General features: G+C 39.2%; 3 protein-coding genes across 3 annotated transcripts in view; 1 reads left to right on the forward strand and 2 right to left on the reverse strand.

Annotated features, from left to right (window-relative positions):
* megf6b (multiple EGF-like-domains 6b) overlaps window positions 1-7,499 on the reverse strand; it is an 87,739-nt gene extending 80,240 nt beyond the window's left edge. The window contains exons 1-3 of the mRNA XM_084736689.1: window positions 6,801-7,499; window positions 3,571-3,705; window positions 2,564-2,673 (exon numbers count right to left, since the gene is read on the reverse strand). Of these exons, the coding sequence (XP_084592815.1) occupies window positions 2,564-2,673; window positions 3,571-3,705; window positions 6,801-6,892 (337 nt within the window). The 5' untranslated portion in view covers window positions 6,893-7,499. The remainder of the gene's footprint in view (window positions 1-2,563; window positions 2,674-3,570; window positions 3,706-6,800) is intronic.
* Window positions 7,500-9,801: 2,302 nt separating this feature from the next.
* akr7a3 (aldo-keto reductase family 7, member A3 (aflatoxin aldehyde reductase)) lies at window positions 9,802-15,791 on the forward strand. Its single transcript, XM_084736703.1, has 7 exons — window positions 9,802-10,313; window positions 12,223-12,410; window positions 12,548-12,652; window positions 13,407-13,503; window positions 14,425-14,524; window positions 14,632-14,761; window positions 15,330-15,791. The coding sequence occupies exons 1-7, from the start codon at window positions 10,019-10,021 to the stop codon at window positions 15,489-15,491; spliced, it is 1,077 nt and encodes a 358-aa protein (XP_084592829.1). The 5' UTR covers window positions 9,802-10,018; the 3' UTR covers window positions 15,492-15,791.
* A 167-nt stretch (window positions 15,792-15,958) lies between these two features.
* mrto4 (MRT4 homolog, ribosome maturation factor) lies at window positions 15,959-19,476 on the reverse strand. Its single transcript, XM_084736712.1, has 8 exons — window positions 19,376-19,476; window positions 19,078-19,136; window positions 18,860-18,963; window positions 17,892-17,973; window positions 17,730-17,797; window positions 17,494-17,645; window positions 17,109-17,185; window positions 15,959-16,353 (listed from the first exon to the last, which is right to left on the reverse strand). The coding sequence occupies exons 1-8, from the start codon at window positions 19,401-19,403 to the stop codon at window positions 16,207-16,209; spliced, it is 717 nt and encodes a 238-aa protein (XP_084592838.1). The 5' UTR covers window positions 19,404-19,476; the 3' UTR covers window positions 15,959-16,206.
* Between the last annotated feature and the right edge of the window lie 1,660 nt (window positions 19,477-21,136).

A 21,136-nucleotide genomic window follows, 5' to 3' on the forward strand; every position in this document is an offset into this window, starting at 1 on the left:
GTGCTTCAGTGAAAAGTGAATGCAGCCTTTTACAGCCTGTTCAAGGCGGGAGTGTTGAGCTGTTATTCCTCCTCAGTGATCTGTATAAAGCACACAAAACACGGAACGGGGGACACATTGTTGTTCTGTTGTTAAGATGGCAGCAGAGGTAGCAACAAAGCCAAATCGACGTTTGTGTAAAATTAGAGAGTCGAGCATGATGGGACACCAATGCTACCATGTTAGAAGTCACGCCTCTTTTGCCTCTGGATTGTCAGCACACATTTGGGAAGCATCTTACAGCTTTCATTGTTCAAACTGGGTGAAGCAGATAAAAATAAGTGAATTGCTTAACCAACCCAAAGTGTTTAGGTCAACCCTTCACACTGTGGAGGTCACATATAGAAGTCGTGTGTGCTTGCAATGGCATGGAGAGCATCATCATCCGGGAGCGCATACCCTTGGAAAAAATGTAAGGGGCATAGGTTTGTTAACGGCCGTTCTCTCCACAGTTCAAGCAGCTACCATGCAATTAAAAATCCCCTGATGATCAGTCGGTGATGACATCTCCAATTGTCTGGAATGGTGAGACTGTGGTAGCACTGTGGGATCTCTGTTTAAAAAGGGGTCCAAAGACTATTGGGCCTGTACTGGTGGTGTGAGGGTGGGTTCCAGGAACTTTTCTTGTCAGTCCACTGGACAGGGTGACAAACTGTTTACAGGGAGGCTTTGCCAAGGGTCTGTCTATGGTATGCAGGCTATGCGATCTGGATCACTGGCTGTAAAATCCCATCAAAGGAGGCTTCTTGGTCTCAGCGGTGTGAAGCTAAGCTTATCCACAAGGAGATGAGCTGCTGGCATCCCCAGTGTGACCGACAGAACTATGTTTCCATACATGGACCCGTGGACTGGAATTACAGAGGGGATATTCATATTTGTTTTTCTTTGTTCTTTTTGTGCGTATCAGCAGGTGGTCTCTCCACCATGAGCTGATGGGTATTGTTTTGGGGGGCCTTCACTGTGATTGGTTGGGGTAAACACTGGATGGGCCTGTCGGTTTTCATATCCATAATGCAATGCTCTGACCTGCACTGCCATGTCACACCTCTGAATGAGAGGAGTGGCATGACTAAATGGATGAGAGCCAAGATTTCAACATGGGACCAAAGCTAGGCGGAGAATGTGGGTATTTGGAGCTTTAATGTACACTTTAAAGTAGATATCCAACCAAGCCAAAGCTCTCTGCCAGACAGGCTTATCTAACGTAAACTACAGGAGTGTTACAGAGCCATGACCTCGTCCAGGTCGTAATAGTTTTTTAGCGTAGAGTAGAACAAGACACTATGATGAGAACCTCATTTGAGAGCGAATGTCAACACTTCAACTCCTCCAACACTTGAGTTTTTTTTCCCACCGTCCACATCTGAACCTTGTGAGACTGATGTAACAACACAAGTGCTGTGGACATGGCACTGACTGATAACATCTGCTGAGGACTCTGGATGGGCAGAGCACCTCTTGACCCTTCTGACCTTTTTCTGAAAACCTTTCATTCAGAGGTCTGTGCCAAGGGTGAGGTGATGCTTGAAGCACCGCTTCCTCCTGCTGAGTCAGGGAAAGACATATTGCCTTTTGGTAAACATACCTACCAGCACCTTCTGTTTGAAACAAGGATGACACAATCAGACACAGACCTGAAATATGTGACTTTGTTTGAACTTTAAAAGGGACATTTCACCCAGGGACAGATTCTTACGGCATGTAGTGCTATTAATTCACCTAGATTGTTTTTGTGCGAGTGTCTGAATTTTGGAGATATTGGCCATAGAGGTGTCTGCCTTCTCTTGAATATAATGGACCGGAAGATGGCACTCGGCTTGTGGTGTCTAAACAAATTACTTCTGAAAGCCAGCAGTTCTCCTTCCAGAAATCATGACCCACTTACTTAAGATAATCCATAAACTTTATTGTACTTTCCTGTTTAAAAAATGCATTTTTGCAATAAGATGATATTCTATTCCATTTCATATTTAGAGTGCTGTAGTTTTGATTAGCGTGGGGAAAGAGTGTCACCTGCTTTCCCAGTGGCATGACATGATCTCTGTGGGTCAGAAGACTTGTGGCTCTGTACTTGGCTGTACGACACATTTTGATTTGCAGCAGTGTTTCTCATCTTTCTTATAAATGAGCATGAGCCTCTCATCCATGAATCAATGCACGCTTCCTTCTGCACAGTGATATGGTTGGCACTCCCAGTTCAGTAGAAAGCAAATAGAAACTGCTCACAACAAGGTCTGTCGATTATCTTGAATAAATGGGTCATGATTTCTGGAAAGAGATCTTGTTGTTGAGTTCTTCAAAGGTATTTTTTGGTGCTGTAAGCAAAGTGCTATCTTGTTCCATTATATCTGAGAGAAGGCAGACATCTCTACAGCTGATATCTCCCAACCTCGATAGCTCACACCAAAACTGTCAAGATGGATAAACATCACTGCAGGTTAGAGGAGAATATGCAGTTTTGATCTTGGGCTTAACTGTCCCTTTAAGGGATAGAAAGTAAAAAAAATCTGAATAGTGTACTTACGATATAGACAACCAGCCTTTCCATTAAGTTGAGACCATCCAGGACAACACTTGTGCACAGTCTGATAATCCTGTCTGTACACTTGTCTGTATGCAGTGTAGTACGCCGTCCTGTTGACATGACAAATATTGCGTTAAAAACTTTACTTTGAAGAGGCAGTTTTCGTAGAGTTACATAATTATGCACACATAATATACATAGCGGACATCTGACAACATTTGGAATATATACTTTTTAATGTTTTATGTGGTTGAATCCCAGTAGATTAGGAAAACAAACATATAATCTGATCAAACGACTACCAGTCCTCTGGGTATCATGCAGTGTAATGTTCAGCAAACGTTTTCCCAGACTTTTAAGTAAGGCATCATTTTAAAGTGTGAGACTGGCAGACTCTATTTCAAAGCACGGTGCCTATCCCTGTACTTTGGGACCCCTCTCATTGCTCCACAGTCATTACGCATCGTGGAAACACGTTTTGTTTACAGCGAGTAATTGTGGCCTTGGCTACCTTCAAAGCAGCCTTTGACTTTGTAACACGGTAAATAACGTGGAGAAAGCGAGCGTGAGCAGCACAGTGAGAAACTCCTGAAACTGACTCTTATGGACAGGCTAAAATGTTAGCATTACGACTTCTCCTTCAAAGGAATGCTGGCTATGGAGACGCCTGTGAGTTAAATGGCTGGTAACCCCCAGTGGAGTGGGGCTACACCTTGCACTTATCTGTATGAGAGGTTCAAGGCTGTGATTAAAGAAAAAGGGCAAGGAAGATGAAGAGGAAAGAGGAGATCAGGGAGTGAGATCTCATCCTGTTCGGAGGTGGAGTTAAACGAAGGATCATAACCTCATGACTCATGGAGACAACAACACAAAACCATCAATTAATGCTTTGTTTTATAGCCAGAGCTTAATCAGCAAAGCACGACATCCCCCGCAGGTGCAGGTCTGAGTGTTTGTATAGGCACCCAGTCAGAGGAGACAGACTACAAATGAGGTGCATTACTCACCTCCTCTCGTATCCCATGCACCATGACTGTCCCACACAGCCCTGCTTCCACACTTTAACCATGCGTGTGAAGGCCTGCACACACGGCTGCCTCTGGGCGACCAGCGTCACCTCCCTCTCCACACACACGTTGGGCCTGGAACAAAAACAGTGGTAAAAATACTTAACATGTCAAAATGTTTTTACAGACGTACAGATGGCAACGCAGGCAATTTATGAGCACTGTAAGAAACAAAGATAGATGGACAAAGCTTGCATAAGGCCTTTTCAGGTTGTCAACTATGTAATGCCTGTGAGGGCATTTACCTGTGCTGAGGTGTAAGGCTGCTTATGAGACCTGGTTTTGGTATTTTTAAAGACTTAAGGGGAATTCCTCATATATCACCAGAATGCTGAGCCGCAATGCTACAAGATACTACCTGCAGTTCAACCTTGACTGATTGGAAATGTGTCACCTGAAAGTCTGTTAGAGGGTGGGATGGATATGAAAGTAGGGCTGCACAATTAATCTGACTATTATAGAAATTGCAATATGGCCAAGTGCAATATCCACAGCACAGATGCTGTCATTTTTTGCTAAAGGAAAAATGCACCACAAAACAACATTATAATGAAGTACCATAGTGCTGCAGAGACGTCCTGGCCTACAGATTGTTCTTATTTATTTTTTTGTGAATTGTTTGTATGCAGCATTCTATGTATATTTGATGTGTTTTTCTTAATTCGAGTTGTCCTATTTGTTTTTTTAAACACACAATATCTAGATGTTGCCACTAGGGGTCTCTCTCACATCAAAACACCAACAGATATAATTTGATGATGTTGTGAGGTAGCGTAGGATTATAGAAGCTGTTTTCTTCACTTTTAAACCACCACCATAGCTGATGAAAATCTACCTGGCATGACTCAGGCAGGAATCACGTTCATGAACAAGGTAATATCGGATTTTTATTCATGTTACGTTTAGTCCTGTGTGCTGAATTCTTTTCTCACTCTGACGTATCCAACGTACCCCATCTTTTTGCTAGCAACAGCTAGAATTAAACACACCTTTACCTTGAATAAATTATGGATTTCTCTGTGTTTGAACATTGCTGGAAACATTTGGGATAATTTAAGTATATAACTCAACAAATTATATAACATGTCTATTGTATTCAGACATTTTAATGTGAAAATGTTACATAATGAAGTTTTAATTTATAGTTATTTATAATTATTAAAAAGAACAATGAAAGTTCACTGTTCCACTGACCACATGTCTTCAAGGATTCTATCTATATATATTAATAAAAAATATCAGCTGATATATTGGAATTTTTTTTTTTACACCTTAATATTGATATGGGCATTGGCCCCAAAATTTGGTATCGTCAGGGCTCTGTTCACATCATCTTGATTTTAATGTTTTTTGTTTTTTTTTTGTCATTGTTGTTTTAATTAAAATAAAAACTGTGATGCAAAAATGATCATTCCCACTAAACTATGAACCATATCGCAATCACAGTATGTCAAAATAATCACAATACAAAATACTATGCAATATCATGAAGCCTTTCATGAAAGTGGTAAGGATTTTAGATCTTCCACTCCAAATGTAAAAAGCGAAGAAAATAAAAATAGAAATCATAACCAGACAAGTTCAAAATGTTTCAGATGTGAACCAGGTTTGCTGGGAAATGGAAGTATTTTATCTCTGTAACCAGTTACCACTTCGCTGCTTTTTCAAAACAAGAGAACAAAACAAAAACATGCCACAGTTTTCCAGACAATTCACATGAAACATTTATCATGTTTTCACTGGACATACATGTTTCCACATGCATGTATGAGACTGAATGTCAGCAGAAACAGGAGACGGTTAACATTTTCACCCCTGGGGTAAAAATACAGTAAGCTTTCCAACTGTGATGTTTTGTCCTCCTTACACAAGGTCTGTCTGGGTTTAACAAGCAGACCTGCCACTGATCGTCTTCACACCATTTGCTGCAGCAGTGCACAGAGAAGCCTTGTAGAGGAAAAAGTGCAACATGATCTTTGAAACATTTTCTCCTTTGGTAACTCTCCAAGGACAGGCAGGAAGACTCGGCATAAGGAGATCAGCAGGAATCTTAAAGACAGCATCCAGCTGCTCATCTCATAAACAATAGTAATCACTATCACCTCCAGCTGTACACATAATCGTATATGAAAGACCTTATTGTTAGTGGCAGGTAACAGCAGGGAATCTCTTCGCACATAATTCAAGCTGCTTATTTATTATTTTGTGGTTTAAAATACCCGTTATAATTGTCTGTCTCTTCAATTTGAGAGGCTTAAAACAAAAACAGTGTCTGAGAGGCACAGGAATGCAGTACAGACCATCCACATGGAGCTATAATCATGTAAATTACAGTAATACTATCCGTATTGGCAAGAATCTGGTGATCTGATACAGGGGTTACGATTTAATATATTGTGATCATTTGACTAAGGTGATATATTATTGCCGTATTTTTTTAAATCTAATTTTAGGAAGCTGTCATGGTACGAAGAACACACTACCAAACGCATAAAATCTGAGTTTAAAAAAAAAGTTGTCTTTTTTTATGCAAACAGAACTATGAAGATGGATAACAACACTGCTATCTAGCGGTCAGGGGTTTAAATACAGCACTAAGTTAACTGCTGCCACACTCTTTGCATGTATCATAATATCACGATAGTGTTTTTGAGAATTGATACAGTATCACATAACATTATAATGCAATACTCATAACCCATAGACAGCTAAGAAAGCAAAGTAAAATTTATTTTCCAGCATCTATAAAATTAATCTGTCTTACTGCTTCTGTTTGATAACTCAAGAGCACAAAACTTCACAAGCCTCTCACTTCTGCCTCTGTTTGAATCTCTGACACCAGGTCAGGCATGTGCAGGTGAACCAGCAGTTTTCTATACTTCAAAACAAATTGTGAGGCTGTAAAAACATATTTGGGAAGATGAGGAAGTAGAACATTCCTAAAAGAATCTTAACTAAGAAAATATGAAGTTAAATCATCCCTAAATAATCTAAATTAAGAAAATATAAAGTTAATAGCCCCTAAAGAATCTTGACTAAGAATACAGTTAAAAAAAAGCCCTAAAGAATCTTAACAAAACAAAGTTAAACCATCCCTTAAGAGTCCAAACTGAGAAAATATAAAGTTAAATGGCCTATAAACAATAAAACACAGGAAAAAGGTTACTCACATATAGGGCTGCAGATTGTTGGCGATGCCATAACGCACCGCAAGAGACTCTTTAATAAATATTAGGAAAAAAGACAAAATAACACTATCCATATCTCTTCTTCTTGGATTAGAGTTTCAAAAACTGTGAACTACTCGCAAACTCATTCATGAGTATAACTCATACAAGCAGTTTAACCATAAAAAAAAAAATCCCAACCAATAAATAACCGAATAAAAAAATCCCAGCGGTCAAACACGGCGAAACTTAAAAGGCGCGTAAAGGATCTTCCGCGTGGAAAATACTTTCCAAAAAACTCGTAGCCATCACAGGGGTGTATTTTCTCAGCCGGTGTATGACTTCAAACCGCAGCTCACCTTCCCTCCGTCACTGCAGATGTTGGACTGACTGACGGGTAAAGAGCTGGTGGAGGCTGAGCGCTTTTTGCCTCCCTCCATTGACTTGGTAATGATGGCCGGGGTTTGGGGAGGTGAGGTGGGGGGTGGAACGGGTGCCGTTTATTATTCAGAGCTTTGGAAGCTTCTGAAACACTCACAGGACACCCTGCAGTTGGCAAAGTGTACTCAAAAAACAGACGCTTGAAAACAAAAAGGTTTTCTCGGTTTAAACGTCGCACCAAACTTGAAACTTTACTCGAAGTTGGAGCGTTTTCGTCTTGCTGCTGTAGATTTATGCCGTATGCGGTTCAAAATTGGCCGCGACCGCTGGCAAACCTGATAGCAACCGTAATTAAAATGTTTGAATTAAGACCTAAGCTTATATACGTGTTGTGTTGACTAAGAATATGTGCATAGAAACTTTTTATATGCCGAAATTGAATCCTCCCACTGGTGTTACTAAATTCCGCGTGCGCGTAATGATGAAATCAAAGCGTTTAGATGGGGAAAAAGCGCACATGTAGAGGAATTTCCGCGTCATGACGCACAGCCCAGACGCATCTGCACGAGGATAAAGATGCAACTCGCTCACGGTAGACATGGACATCTAGAAAAACTGCCACCAGAGGCTGTTTAGTCGACATGATGATGATGATGACGAGGGGGTCTATAGCTAGTGGTCACTCTGCAGGGCAAACAGCTGATGGTGCGGTCAGAAGGTCAGCCGCCAGGACAGACTACTGCTGCTCTCCAAACAAAGCTTTCTTTGCACGCATGTGTGTTCATGACCCGCGTAAGTCCCGGGTCACCGCAGTCCCTGCAACCTCTGAGAGCACCGGTTATATAGCATGTTGTTTGAATTAGATCAGACATGTCAGAGCTCATCCAAGATATGCGGAGGGACAAAGAACAAGACGAGTCATTTTAACTGCAACAACAAAAGTGCTGTCATATGATAATCAAATTTAGTTGTTTATGTGTATTTCTGGGCACAAAAACACATATTTCCATGGTTGGAGTAACCTGTTTGGAACCCCCCCCCGGGAAAGAGTCTGCTGTTGAACCTCTATATTTTACCCCCCACTTTCAGTGCATTGTGTGTGTACCTTGTCAGCTCCCAGTGCTGATCAAGATGCATAACAGACTACACATGGCAGCTTCAAGCTTCACTATACAGTAGCACGTTAGTCCAACCAGTTCAATAAAAATGAGATATGCTGACTGATAGAGCTGCACCAAAGGCAACCTTTCCATTATTGTGACCTAACACTTTTTCCTGCCCAAATTTAATTATAGGAAGGCCCGCAAATCCTCAGGGGCCCCTCCTGTTGTTTGTCTAGTAATAATTTGTGTTAAAGGAGCAATCTGATATATATTTACTGTAATAAATCCTAAAATGGCCATAATATCAGAGATCAAGGAAACACGTTAAGTTGAAACACTTACTTCTCTGATAACAATGCTCCGTCCATGGGATCAATTTACAGTGTAGAACTTATCCTCACTTTGTTATTTTCAGTTTACAATGTTGCATGTGTCTTTTGCTCCTGGAGTGTTCCTGCAGGATTTCAACCTATTTAATATACTGTCTATGGCTCCAACTCGCTATCTGGACTGCTGTAAGCATTTTTGCATGCACTATTGCTACATATTGCTCCTTTAATTTGATTATTTTATTAATCAGTTGTGATATGTCATATTATTAAAACACAATATAAAGGTATCTAATGTCTGAAGTCCTGTCTTACAGGAGCCTTGGGTCAAAACTGGTTTTAAGGACCAGTGTGTAGTTTTTAGTGGCATCTAGTGTTGAGGCTGAAGATTGCAACCAACTGCTGCAACCAAAAACTTTCCAGATGTAAGAGAAACTACATCCAAACCAAGACTCTAGACATGCCGTATTTAGAGTCTGTGTTTGGATGTCCATCATTCTGCGCCACAATATGGCAGTACAACAGTGCTAAGATCAAAAAGTGACTGGAGGTATGCCACCAGTGGTTCATATGCCAAGAGTGGGGGTGGTGGGCTCATCACAAAGCGGTCACATGAATGATTCTTTAGTTAAGTTGCACTGACAATCAATTTTAACGTTTATGCTACTGTTGGATCAGTCAACACTTGCCCTAATAGATATGGAACCAGTTCCAAAATGTCTGAGTCATCTGAATCATAGGTCTCCAAGTTTATTTTTTTTCCTTTTATCAGTGCTGGCATTTTTTTCTGATAGATGCAAAGTGCAAAACAATGACATCAAACTCACGTGTCTATGCTTTTGGAAACTTGGAGATAGTTGCATTGACTCTGAAAACCTATGTAGGCCTACTTTTCACCCACAGAGAACACTGATCAGAAATCAATAAGAACTGGTAGAGAATCAGATACTAATCACACTCAATAATGGCATCTGTATCAGTAAAATCTTATCAGTCCCCATCCCTTCTCATAATATCTGCAGTATATCTGGGATACACTCTGCTGGACGCAGGACAAACCCAATGAGCACCTTCTGTAAAATGGAGATATGCTGACGCCTTGTGGTTAAAATTAAGAACTACACGCTACATGTAGTTCGACATGACAAGCGCTTTTCACATTATGCAACGAAGGGACTTGAACAAACATTAACACGCGTGTCTAAAACAACAGGAAGTGGTCACAGAAAGTGAACTTTGCACTGCCTGAACTGCAGCCAAGCAAAGAAGCCAGATAGCGGTCCTGTAGATTTAATAAGACGTTAGCCCGTGCTCCGTTTTAAACCGGTTAAGTAATTTTACGACGCTCCCTAACGATCACTTCCAGCTCGACCTTTGCCCCTCGCAAGCTTTGCTGCTGCACCGTAGCATGCGGCTGGTAATAAAAGGAGGGCTGTCCACACTTAGACAGAGTCACATCAGTAAAAACGTGCTCATACATTTGCCAAGGCTTGTGGCTCGTCGAAACATGTCGTCGTCTCCAGCTAAACGTCCGCTTTCCTTACTGGGAACTATGGCGTTCGGTGGTCGAGCCGACGCCGAGCAGAGCCTGGACATGGTGAAGACTTTCCTGGACAGGGGACACAACCACCTGGACACAGCCTTCATGTACACGGATGGGAAGTCAGAGACGATCATGGGGGGCATGAATCTGCCCAAAACAGGTATATCACAAGCACACATATTAGCACTAAACACCGAAACTGGTGTCGCCACGTTCACTGAGTTTCTGAAGTGAACAAGCTGTCACTCATTAGACAACAGTGTACCTGCTGGTTGGCATCAGCTTGGAATTCTGGGTAACCAACGGCTAACGGTGATCGCAGTTATGCGGACTTCTTACTTTATGAATTTAAGATACGAGATAAGACAAGATAATATTTTATTGATCCCACGCTTAGGAAGCATTACAGTAGTACACTTGATAGCAAAATTGAAAGAAGTATCAATAAAAAGCAATAAACGATAAATAAGTAAAGATACAGGATTCATTAATCTTTTTTTCACTTACCTTTTTTCAGTCTTAAGCTCAAAGATATTTAGGTTCGTATTATAATAAATAGAGAAAAACAAGAAGTCTCCCTATTTGAGAGGCTGAAACCTCCATTTTCTGCCATTTATGCATGAAAAGTTAAATTAACCATTAATCATTTATGAAAATTATTAAATTGTTTCAAGGCTTTCATTGATATTGCAGTGAATTTATCAGATTTGGTGAGTGTGATCCAATGGGAGCAGTGTTGACTGTAGAATCTGACAGCAGCAGGAAGGACCTGTGATCTCTTGCTCTTTTTTCTTTGTCAACATATAAAATGTCAAAGTTCAGCATCATCACACAGAAAGAGATGAAGCAATGAAAAAGCAAAAGGAACGGCAATATCAAACAGAAAACATCAACAAAAGCAACACAAATCTAACATGAAATATGTTACAAAAAGTAGAAATATGATATAAAAATAAAAACACAAGAGTGTGACAGAAAATTAACTTCATAGCTTTTTTGTTTTGTGAAAAATCAACCACTGGCACACTGTTTCATTTCCTTCTTAAATACAAAGGGTATTTTGTTCATAAATTCACAATTATGACTGTAGAATTTGACAAGAAGCAAAATAAGATTAATGCATTATGATCTTTTTCACTATATTTAAAGCAACCAAATATAATATTTATATGGTGAAGAGAAGAAACTGTAAAACTGTTCTCATCTATTAAGTTAACATCTTTCCTCAAGAATTACTGCCTTGCGATTGTATGCCTCCACCAAGTCACCAGAAATTTGCTGTCTTCACTGAGAGATTTATTTGTACTGAGGAGTACAGAGAGCTTTGTCACATGGTGCGACAACCATCACCATTGTTAGAATTAGTGTAAAAAAAATAGCACCTGGCAGCCACCAGACAAACGCTGATAAAATATGCAAGTGGCTGATAAATTTGGTTCAATCACCAGCTGAAAAAACATTGGTAATCTATCACGTGAAAGGTAAAATCTGAACATTCACTTGCCACGCAGATGGTGGGCAAAAAAAATTATTTCTTAAGATATCACAAGTGGGACGGATGGATGGACAGCCTGGAAACATAATGTCTTGAACAAACTCTTTGCTAGCTGTTACCTTACAGAGGTACTCCAGCAATTTAGTATTACACTCTCATAAAGTACAGGGACTCACAAGAGACAAATTAAAAGAAGAATGGTGAAAATCAAAGCCTGTTGGAAGCTGAACAAAGAAGATATAAAAAAAACAGGACAGAAATCAGGAGCCCTGGAAACAAGTGTATTATTAATGTACTTTTATGATCATCATTATCATGATTTGGTCTCAACATTGACTGGACTATAGAACCTGTTGACAAGTCCAGACTCACGACACCTTCAGAGAGTAAAGAGTCATTGAAATATCAATTCAAGCTCAAGTCAGCCTTTAGATCAGATGATAGACTTCTATCATTCTGGTAGTTTGATTTGAGATGTTTTTTTAAATTATAATAAACTCACAGCGTCCAAGTTCTGTATGCTGAATCCAACCTGTAAATGACATACATGTATTTCATTGTTTGTGTGTGACAGTAAGCATAGCTACCAAGGCCAACCCCTGGGATGGGAAGACGCTGAAGCCAGAGAGTGTGCGCTCTCAGCTGGAAACTTCCCTTCAGAGGCTGCAGAGAGATTATGTGGACCTTTTTTACCTCCATGCACCTGACCACCAAAACCCCATCGAGGATACCCTCAGAGCCTGCGATGAACTCTACAAAGAGGTTAAAAAAAGACCAAACACCTCATTTTCTATGACTTATGTCTCTAAACATGTCACTGAATATCATGTTGAGATACTATCTGCTTACTAGACAGCATTTTATTTAACTACGATTTAATGTGAAAATATCACCCTCAGGGAAAATTCAAGGAGTTTGGCTTGTCAAACTATGCATCATGGGAAGTGGCTGAAATTGTCTGCATCTGCAGGCACAACAAGTGGATTGTTCCCACTGTGTATCAGGTATTGTTACTTCCTGACGGTCCAGTGTGTAAGATTTAGGGGGCTTTACTGGCAGAATATTGTCAGAAATGGACTATAATATTCATAAATATGTTTTCATGTGGGTATAATCACCTGAAAATAATAGTTGTTGTGTTTTTGTTAATTTAGAATGAGCCATTTATATGTACAGAGGCCATGTGTCCTCCTCCATGGAGGTCACCATGTTGCACTGCCATGTTTCTACAGTAGCCCAAAACAGAGTAGCCAAACACAGGGTCCAGAAAGGCCTTTATATGTGTTTCATGTCTTGTGCAGCCATCACTCTTTGAAGGGGACGATGAGGAGACGGTATTTAGTTGATTGCAATCTGCAAACTCACCGCTAGATGCCAGTAAATTCCACACACTGGTCCTTTAAAACCTTATGGCTTTAATCTCCTGTGAACTCCATCATTAAATCAGATGCTCAATATATATGTGGCTATGTGTTGGAGAGCCCATTCTTTTAATGTTAACATGCACATAGCTGGGCTAGAAAACTGACGAAACTCACGTGCAACTGCTTATCTGGGGTCACGGTAGTTTTTGCCAAGCAAAGAAACAGTGGTTAAGCAATCTTTTATAGCACAGAGAAACTCAAACTGACTGCAGTGCCCCTTTCAGCTCTCTTGAATTTTTGATTACAAGTTCTTGAACAAAATTATATCTTCTCTTTGTCATTCTGACTATACTTTTCACTTGTACCATAACGCGACTCTCACTACCTTTCACAGGGGATGTACAATGCCACTACAAGACAGGTTGAGACAGAGTTGCTGCCATGTCTGAGAAACTACGGCATGAAATTCTATGCATACAATCCTCTAGCAGGTACAGTATGTCTTTTGTCTATGATGCACCCTGTAGTCACCATTTGAGTTGTGTCTTTCATAAGGAGATACTCACAACTGATGTTGTGTCATCTTCTGTGGAGGAGTGATGTTAATCTTTTGTCCTGAACACCTGCTAAAATGGTGTCACCTTGTATGACATTATACCATACAAGTGTCTATCTAGTATGGCTAAAAAACTAGGCTTTATAGCAGGTAATGTCTGACTGTCAGTCGGTGTGTTCGCCACTTTGGTCCAGACTGAAATATCTCAACTACTGGATCGATTACCATGACATTTTGTACAGACATTCATGGTCCTCATCAGTATTAACTTTAATAACTTCCATCATCCTCTGACCTTTCCTCTTGCCTGTAGAATATCTCAACATCCACCAGATGGATTGATACAAAATTAAGACATTTATGGTGTCCAGATGATGTATCCTACTGACTGTGGCAATCCCCTGACTTTGATTGGTTTTGAGTGAAACGTCTCAACAACTACTGGGTGGACTGCAATAAAATATGCAAGCCTCAGAATGAATTATAATGCTTTGGTGTCTTAACTATCCTTTAACATTTCTGCTGTCAGAGTCAAATTTTTAATTAGTCTAATACCAATTTTCCAAATCATTCCCATCGGCCTCAACTGTACTTTTAGTACTATTTAGTAAATGTTAGCATGCTAAATTACTTCAGTAATGGTGATTATGGTAAACATCACACCTGTTCAGCATGAGCATGTTACTGACATTAGCATTAACTGTAGCTCTAAGCACCATTGTGTATATTTCCAGCCTCACAGAGCTGCTGCCATGACTTTTTCTCCAAATACAGCATGTAAAATCTTCATTTTGTGTTAGTGGCACAGTTGACTACATAAACAGTCAAACTCTAGCTAATTACTCCTCCTCTGCAGGTGGTCTCCTGACAGGAAAGTACCATTACAAAGACAAAGACGGTTCTCAGCCTGCAGGGCGATTCTTTGGTAACAACTGGGCTGCAGCATACCGAGACAGGTGAACAACAAGAACTAATTCCATCCATTTGTTTTATGTTGTAGCAAGTGAAATATTCTTGCACGTCTGCACTCATCTGTAAACACCAGTGACTGCTTCTCTGTCAGGTACTGGAAGCAGAGTCATTTCCAGGCCATTGATTTGGTTCTCAAAGCTCTGGAGACAACGTACGGCTCACAGAAACCCACCCTGACTTCTGCTGCTATGCGCTGGATGTACCACCACTCACAGCTGAAGGTACCTACTGTGCACGATAGCTGCAGTCACATGATTGTTTTGTCATCATCATGGGGAGATTACGCTATACAACATGAGATAAGCAATTTTAACTCTTTGGAAAATGTATCTTATTCAGTACAATATCTCATATATTTAAATATTGGTACTGCAGTAGAATAACAAGAAGCCATTACCAACATTGGAAACCTGAGAGGATGTGAGCTAAAGGGGACCTTAAACTATTTTAAAATGCTTTTATCATGCAGCATTTAGTTTTTCAAGAGTTTTCACACATTTGTGTCAGAGCTGCATCAATAATCTGTTGTCAATTATGTTACTTTACATCACTGAATAGATCATTCAGAGTTCTGAGAACTAGGCCTGCAAATAGTGATTGCTATAGTATTTGTTAATGCAAAAATCCTAGCTATTTTACAGTCGTAAATTTAACCTCAACAATACTGTTTTGAGAAGCACAAAAATGTCATACAACATAACTTTAAATGAACTGCATCCTCATTGAAGCTATGTTTTGTTTCGACAGCATCATTTCTTTCTTTGACCACTAAACTGTCTGCTGTTGCAGGGCGATCTTGGTGATGGAGTCATCATTGGCATGTCAAGTATGGAGCAACTTCAGGAGAACTTGGCTTGTGCAGAGGAAGGTCCTCTGGATGAGAAAGTGGTTGCTGCCTTCAATGAGGCCTGGAATCTCGTAGCTCATGAATGTCCAAACTACTTCCGCTGAAGAGCCAACGTCTCCACAACAGACCAATCAATTATCATCCAAGTTTAGACAGAAAATATTTCTGCTAAAGCCCCTTTCTCTAAGTTACTTTTCTACCTTTTTCATGAAGTAGCACTTAAAATGTGTTCTTTTTCTTATGAACAGATCATTTTGAGACCAGTGTGTATTAAGGTGTGAGAGCTCTTCATTGTTAATGTATAAATGTAAAAATCAAAACAAGATATTTTTCAGAAAAAAATAATTTTCTGGAGTCTGCCTTAATTAAACTGTTGCATTAAAAAGAAAACTTCTTTTCCCAAATTGACAAAATGTTTTTCTTACACATAAATCATCATAATCAAAAGGGTTGTTTTAACACAAAAAATTTAAAGTTGTTTTGCTGAATGGCAAAATACTGAAATACAAGACAAAACCCTTTGTCACTATTTTGACAAAACAAGTGGCAGACATGATGATGCCACACATCATTAAGTCTTTTGACTCCAGTTACCAGTGTTTACTGAACAACACTTCAGTCCAAAGCTAAAATTCAAGGTGAAGAAGTAGTTCATGTTTTGGGGTGAAAAATGAACAGAGGAAAGAGATAACACAGACTTCAGGGGGCAGCACTGGCAGTCAGGATGAATGGTTTCAACATCAATGTCCCTCTGCTGTTGAAGGTTGGCAAAAATGACTTTTAAAAACAATGTGGACAAGCTCCTGTCCTGCAGAGGTTTCATTCTGCATCGTCCTCATCGTTGTCGTCCTCTTCATCATCTTGCATAGACTCTTCCTCTCCCCAGTTCTCAAACTCGCCTGTTTCTGAGTTCCACATACATTTGATCTGCAACTTGAATTCTGCCATCTCAACGCCAAAGAGTTTCTATGGACAAAAAAGTAACCAATTTCAACAGTCAGTCAGGTGCAACATAGCACATGTCATGCTAAAGGGACAGTCAACCCCAAAATCAAAAATACATATTTTTCCTCCGACATGTGTGAGTTGAGTTTAGTGATGTCTACCATCTCTTGAATATAAGAAAACTAGACAACAGTCAGCTTATGTGTTCAAAGCACGACAAAACATCCGAGAAACTCAACAATGTCTCTTTCCAGAAATCATGACCCAGTCACTCAATGTAATCCACAGAGCTTGCTGTGAGAAGTTTCAAAAGAACTAGTTTCTTTCTACCCAACTACACCTGCCAGCCAAAACACTGGACATCTACTCATGGGGTTATAGCTCAGTCGAGGACAGCATTAATGTTTACATCCTGTAGTTTCACAAGCACAAGCCTCTCATCCATGAGTACATGCACACTTTCTTCTCTAGTGCTACAGCTGGAGTCTGTGGAATATTTTGAGTCTCTAGGTCATGACTTCTGGAAAACACATTGGTGCCGAGTTAAAAAAAAAAAAAAATCGGATGTTTTGAGCACCAAAACCAGAGTGCCATAATGTTTCATAATATTTAAGAGAGGGCAGAAATCTCTATGGCCAATATCTCCAAAACTCTACAATTCACACCAAAAGAGTCGAGATGGATAAACAGCACTACAGAAAAGAATGATTTTTTTTTTTATTTTGGGATGGATTGTCCCTTAAACATTTTCTGTAATCAAACAGTCAATAACTCACCAGAATACGAGCCTGTTCAGGAGTCAGCACATCTCCCTCCTTACAGACTTCATGGTCCTTCAGAAGTGTCACCACGCCTTTCATAACAGATGATACAAAATGTGACTATTATGTATCATGTTGAACTAATATGAAAATATAACTGTGATATCTTTATTTTTCAGAGGAGAAACAACCTGTTGCACTCAAGCATGTTTAAAGAACAAAGCCCAAATTTTGTCTGTGTTTAAATCTATATTTATATCTTTAATAAGAACTTGTGGAATTGGAGGATAGGAAAGTCAAAAACCTATTGAGAGATTGACTATTGACATAGCTGGTTTGGTTCATTGCATGAAAAAGTTATAACATATAGCATAATGCCAGCCTTATCCTGTAGTCTTACCTTTCTTGAGTGCAGTGGGAAGTCCTAATTGTCTCAGCTGTGGCTCCATTGAGTGAGGAAACTGTTCCAGGGGTCCCTCATCCAGAGTTATGTCCATCTGTGCCTGGTTACCTGCCCGTGCATAATCCGTCTCTTTGAAATGATTGAAATACCTGTGAGCAGAGAACGTCATTTTATCAACTGGTGAACAATATTTGTAACTGTAACAACAATGCATTAATTGAAGCCTTACTTACTCTTGTACCTCATCCTTTGTTTTATTTGTGAACAGTACTCCGACTTCTCCTCTTAGATACTTGCTGACCTGCACATTATCAAAAGCAATAAAAACTTCAAGTCTTTGCAATTGATTATCATGATCTTTTCTGGATTTACATCACAACTAAGATCTTGCCTACCTTGTGCAAATTATCTTTGTACTCATCTGTTTCTCCTTTACCCAAGGCGACCATCATGACTTTATTTTTGCCGAAGAAGAATCTGTGCAACAGAGAACAGTCTTGTTAAATTATTTGCTGTGACACCTGGTCTAGGGGTACTGCAGTGTCCGGTGATGAACTTTTAAAAAGTTGGAGAATTTAAAAAGACAGATTAGAAAAAAAAGAATGGTCAAAACTTAAACTGTAAAGACTGACACTTTTATCTAAACTCTAGATTTCACTATTTCATTTCACAAACTGTGACCCAAAATAGGTGACTGACCTCGTCACCAACTGACAGAGAACAATGTGCAACAATGCTATGAAATGTGAATTAATTTTACTGGCTATTACTTCTTTTTTGCTGCACAGGTCTGTTCTGTTCAAACACTATCCAGAGCTGTTTAACTTCCCTGTCTCTCTCAAATCTGGACCCGAGAACATGTTTGTGCTCTTTGGCTGAGGTAACACTAAATGTGACTTCTATAATTCCCTCATTCTCATGGTATTAAAATGAAAATACAAGGAAGATTGTCAGTGTTGGCTTCAAAGTCATTCAAAATGCAAGGGGGAGAGCTGAATGTGTTTTTTTGTGGGGAGATGTTCAGTAATGAAAGCTTTAAAATTAACAACAGTCACGTGGTTTGTTGTGTTTTTTTAGTCAGTGGTTTATAAATAGCATCTTTCATTAGACTTTCTCTGACAGATAAATACTCATTTCTTTCAAACTCCCTGCTCCCAGTGGTTAACACAAGCCTTATGACATTAATTTGTAGCCTTCAAGGGATCCTTGATGATATTACCAGGGCTACAGAACCACAGAAGACATTATATAACTATTTTTACCTACTGGATAGTACTCCTCATGACGAATAACCCCCATGTGTAAAATCCGTGAAATACCCCTTTAAAATAGTTGAAATGTCAAGACTGGTAGATGTCTTTACCTGCTGTGTTTCCATGCTGTCCGGATGTCTTTCAGTTTGTTATTCCTCATATTGGCCACAGAGAATATGAACAAGTTTCTGTAGACGTCCACACATTTCCGTAACTACGAAGACAAACAAGTGCAGCATTTAGTGTTAAAGTGAAATGTGTCACCACTTTCAGCTAACCTTAGTTAGCTAGCTAAAACTGATAGCAAGCGAGAGCAGAAAATACCAACCTCCTCGATTAATTTCTGCTTCAACTCCAGCCCCTTCTTGGCTGTTTTCGTTAACGAAACTGAGGGAAAGTTGAAAAAAGAAAAGCGTCGGTTAAATATGTATCAGTCGACAGTAACTGTTCCAGCACCCCATGTATGTTAACTCTTATTTCACCCAGAAGAAGCTAACGTTAGCTTGTTACCTAATTTACGTTACTTTTATGTTGTCGCGACAGCAGTTAAATACAAACAACCCTGTAATAAGTTTAAACACTTAATATTTTTTATACATTTCACAATTGAAAGCATATTCACTTACTTTTCTTGTCTCTCTTTGACTTCGGCATGGTTTCCTCTCACGATGGCAGACCAGCATGAGCAGCAGGCGCACACGTGAAGTAAAAGGACCCCAAATGTTTCTGTTTGGTGAGGCTGACCGTGCCGTGCCTGACTAAAAAGGTAAACGAAGGAAGGAAAAGATTTAGGGTTAAAATACTTATATCTCGTTGCCGTTGCTGATATATACAAGTTTACTGCTGCTCCTAAATGAATATACACATATGTTTATTTAAGAGTCATTGGCGTCATTTACACTAATAATACTCTTACCACTACTACTTATAATTCGGGCTAAATCATTAAAACTATTTTCGGTAGGCTCTGCTGTATGTGTGTAATGCATAAACTACCAGATACCATATACAGATTAATATTGGTTTGATTGCGCTTGAGTGATTAAATTGAATGTTGTAATATTTCACCTATTTCAGTGAACATCATTTTCATTAAAAACAACATTTTTCATAATGTTGCCGAGCAGTCACAAATGCATTTGACATCTATGTGTAACATGTCAACGTGACGATCATCTATCTTATCTTTATCTAAATAAATGAGATTATGGACGGATTAACCCGCTAGGACGCCCCTGAGCCATAGCAATAACTTGCAAGTACAGTGACATCCAGACCAGTATATATGTGTATAGTGTCTGGCCCTTGTTTATGTCTGTAAGGCCATTTTTAAACTTTGATTATAGCCACACATTTTCAGTTGGCATTAGAAAGTTGTTGCAGACTTATTCAGATACATTTGCAAAATTTCACTTTTTTATAAGCATGGTATGAGGGGCATTATATCACTTTCAGAGAGGTTACATCATATGGTTGCATGAAGTGACATCAGGAGGGTTACTCATTTGTCCTGGGTCTGATAACAAAGTTATAGTCACAGCACAGCCACAATGATCGTCTTTTATAAATGATCTTATTGGCTTTATATGTGGCATGAAACCAGGGGTGTTTCTAGAGTTTGACCTGGGGGGCACTGGCCACCCCTGAAATCAGACTGGCCACACTAAATGCCACCCCATTATCCTCAAATACGAAAAATACAATATCAGTCCAGTGAGAGGCAAGACCTTAATTTGAAAAAGGCTCTTTGACAGTCATTTATAAATGTGCATTGTTGTCTTTTGTATGTAGCCTGCTATTATTTAATTTTTTTTTTTTTTTTTTAAATAAGGTTAATATACTTTATGGATCATTTTAAAACACAGGGTTGTATAATTAGGTGTAGATTAGTTGTAGCTCCTCATACACAACTCACAAAAACACAAAAAAATGTAAACAGCAAATGGGTGAATAAATTATACATCGTAAAGATTTTGGTGGAATGCTGAAGACAGAGGTAGAGAGGAGGTACAATTTCTTTTCAAGGTCCTTAAACAATTTAAGTTTTATGTTATATTGGTATGGTGTCATCATACAATATACAAATTAATAAAATAATAAATAATAAATGAATAAAAATTACACACAGGAATACAAGAAACTGTAAGATACTTTAATGTTGGTAATTAAAGTAGATTTGAGAATCATAAATTAATGCTAATCTGACCAGCGTGCATGTGTGTATATGTGCTTTGATCATCACGGGGAAGAAGAGACCAAAGAAAATTATTAAAAGGTACCATTAATCAAAATTAGAAAGCTATACAACTGCAAATTAGTATATTAAAGTGCATATGGTACAACAAGCTAGCATACATTAATACATTTTATGTGATTATTAATACATG

The sequence above is a fragment of the Lutjanus erythropterus genome, chromosome 2 (genome assembly GCF_056507025.1).
Source record: "Lutjanus erythropterus isolate fLutEry1 chromosome 2, fLutEry1.hap2, whole genome shotgun sequence".
Taxonomy (NCBI): domain Eukaryota; kingdom Metazoa; phylum Chordata; class Actinopteri; order Lutjaniformes; family Lutjanidae; genus Lutjanus; species Lutjanus erythropterus.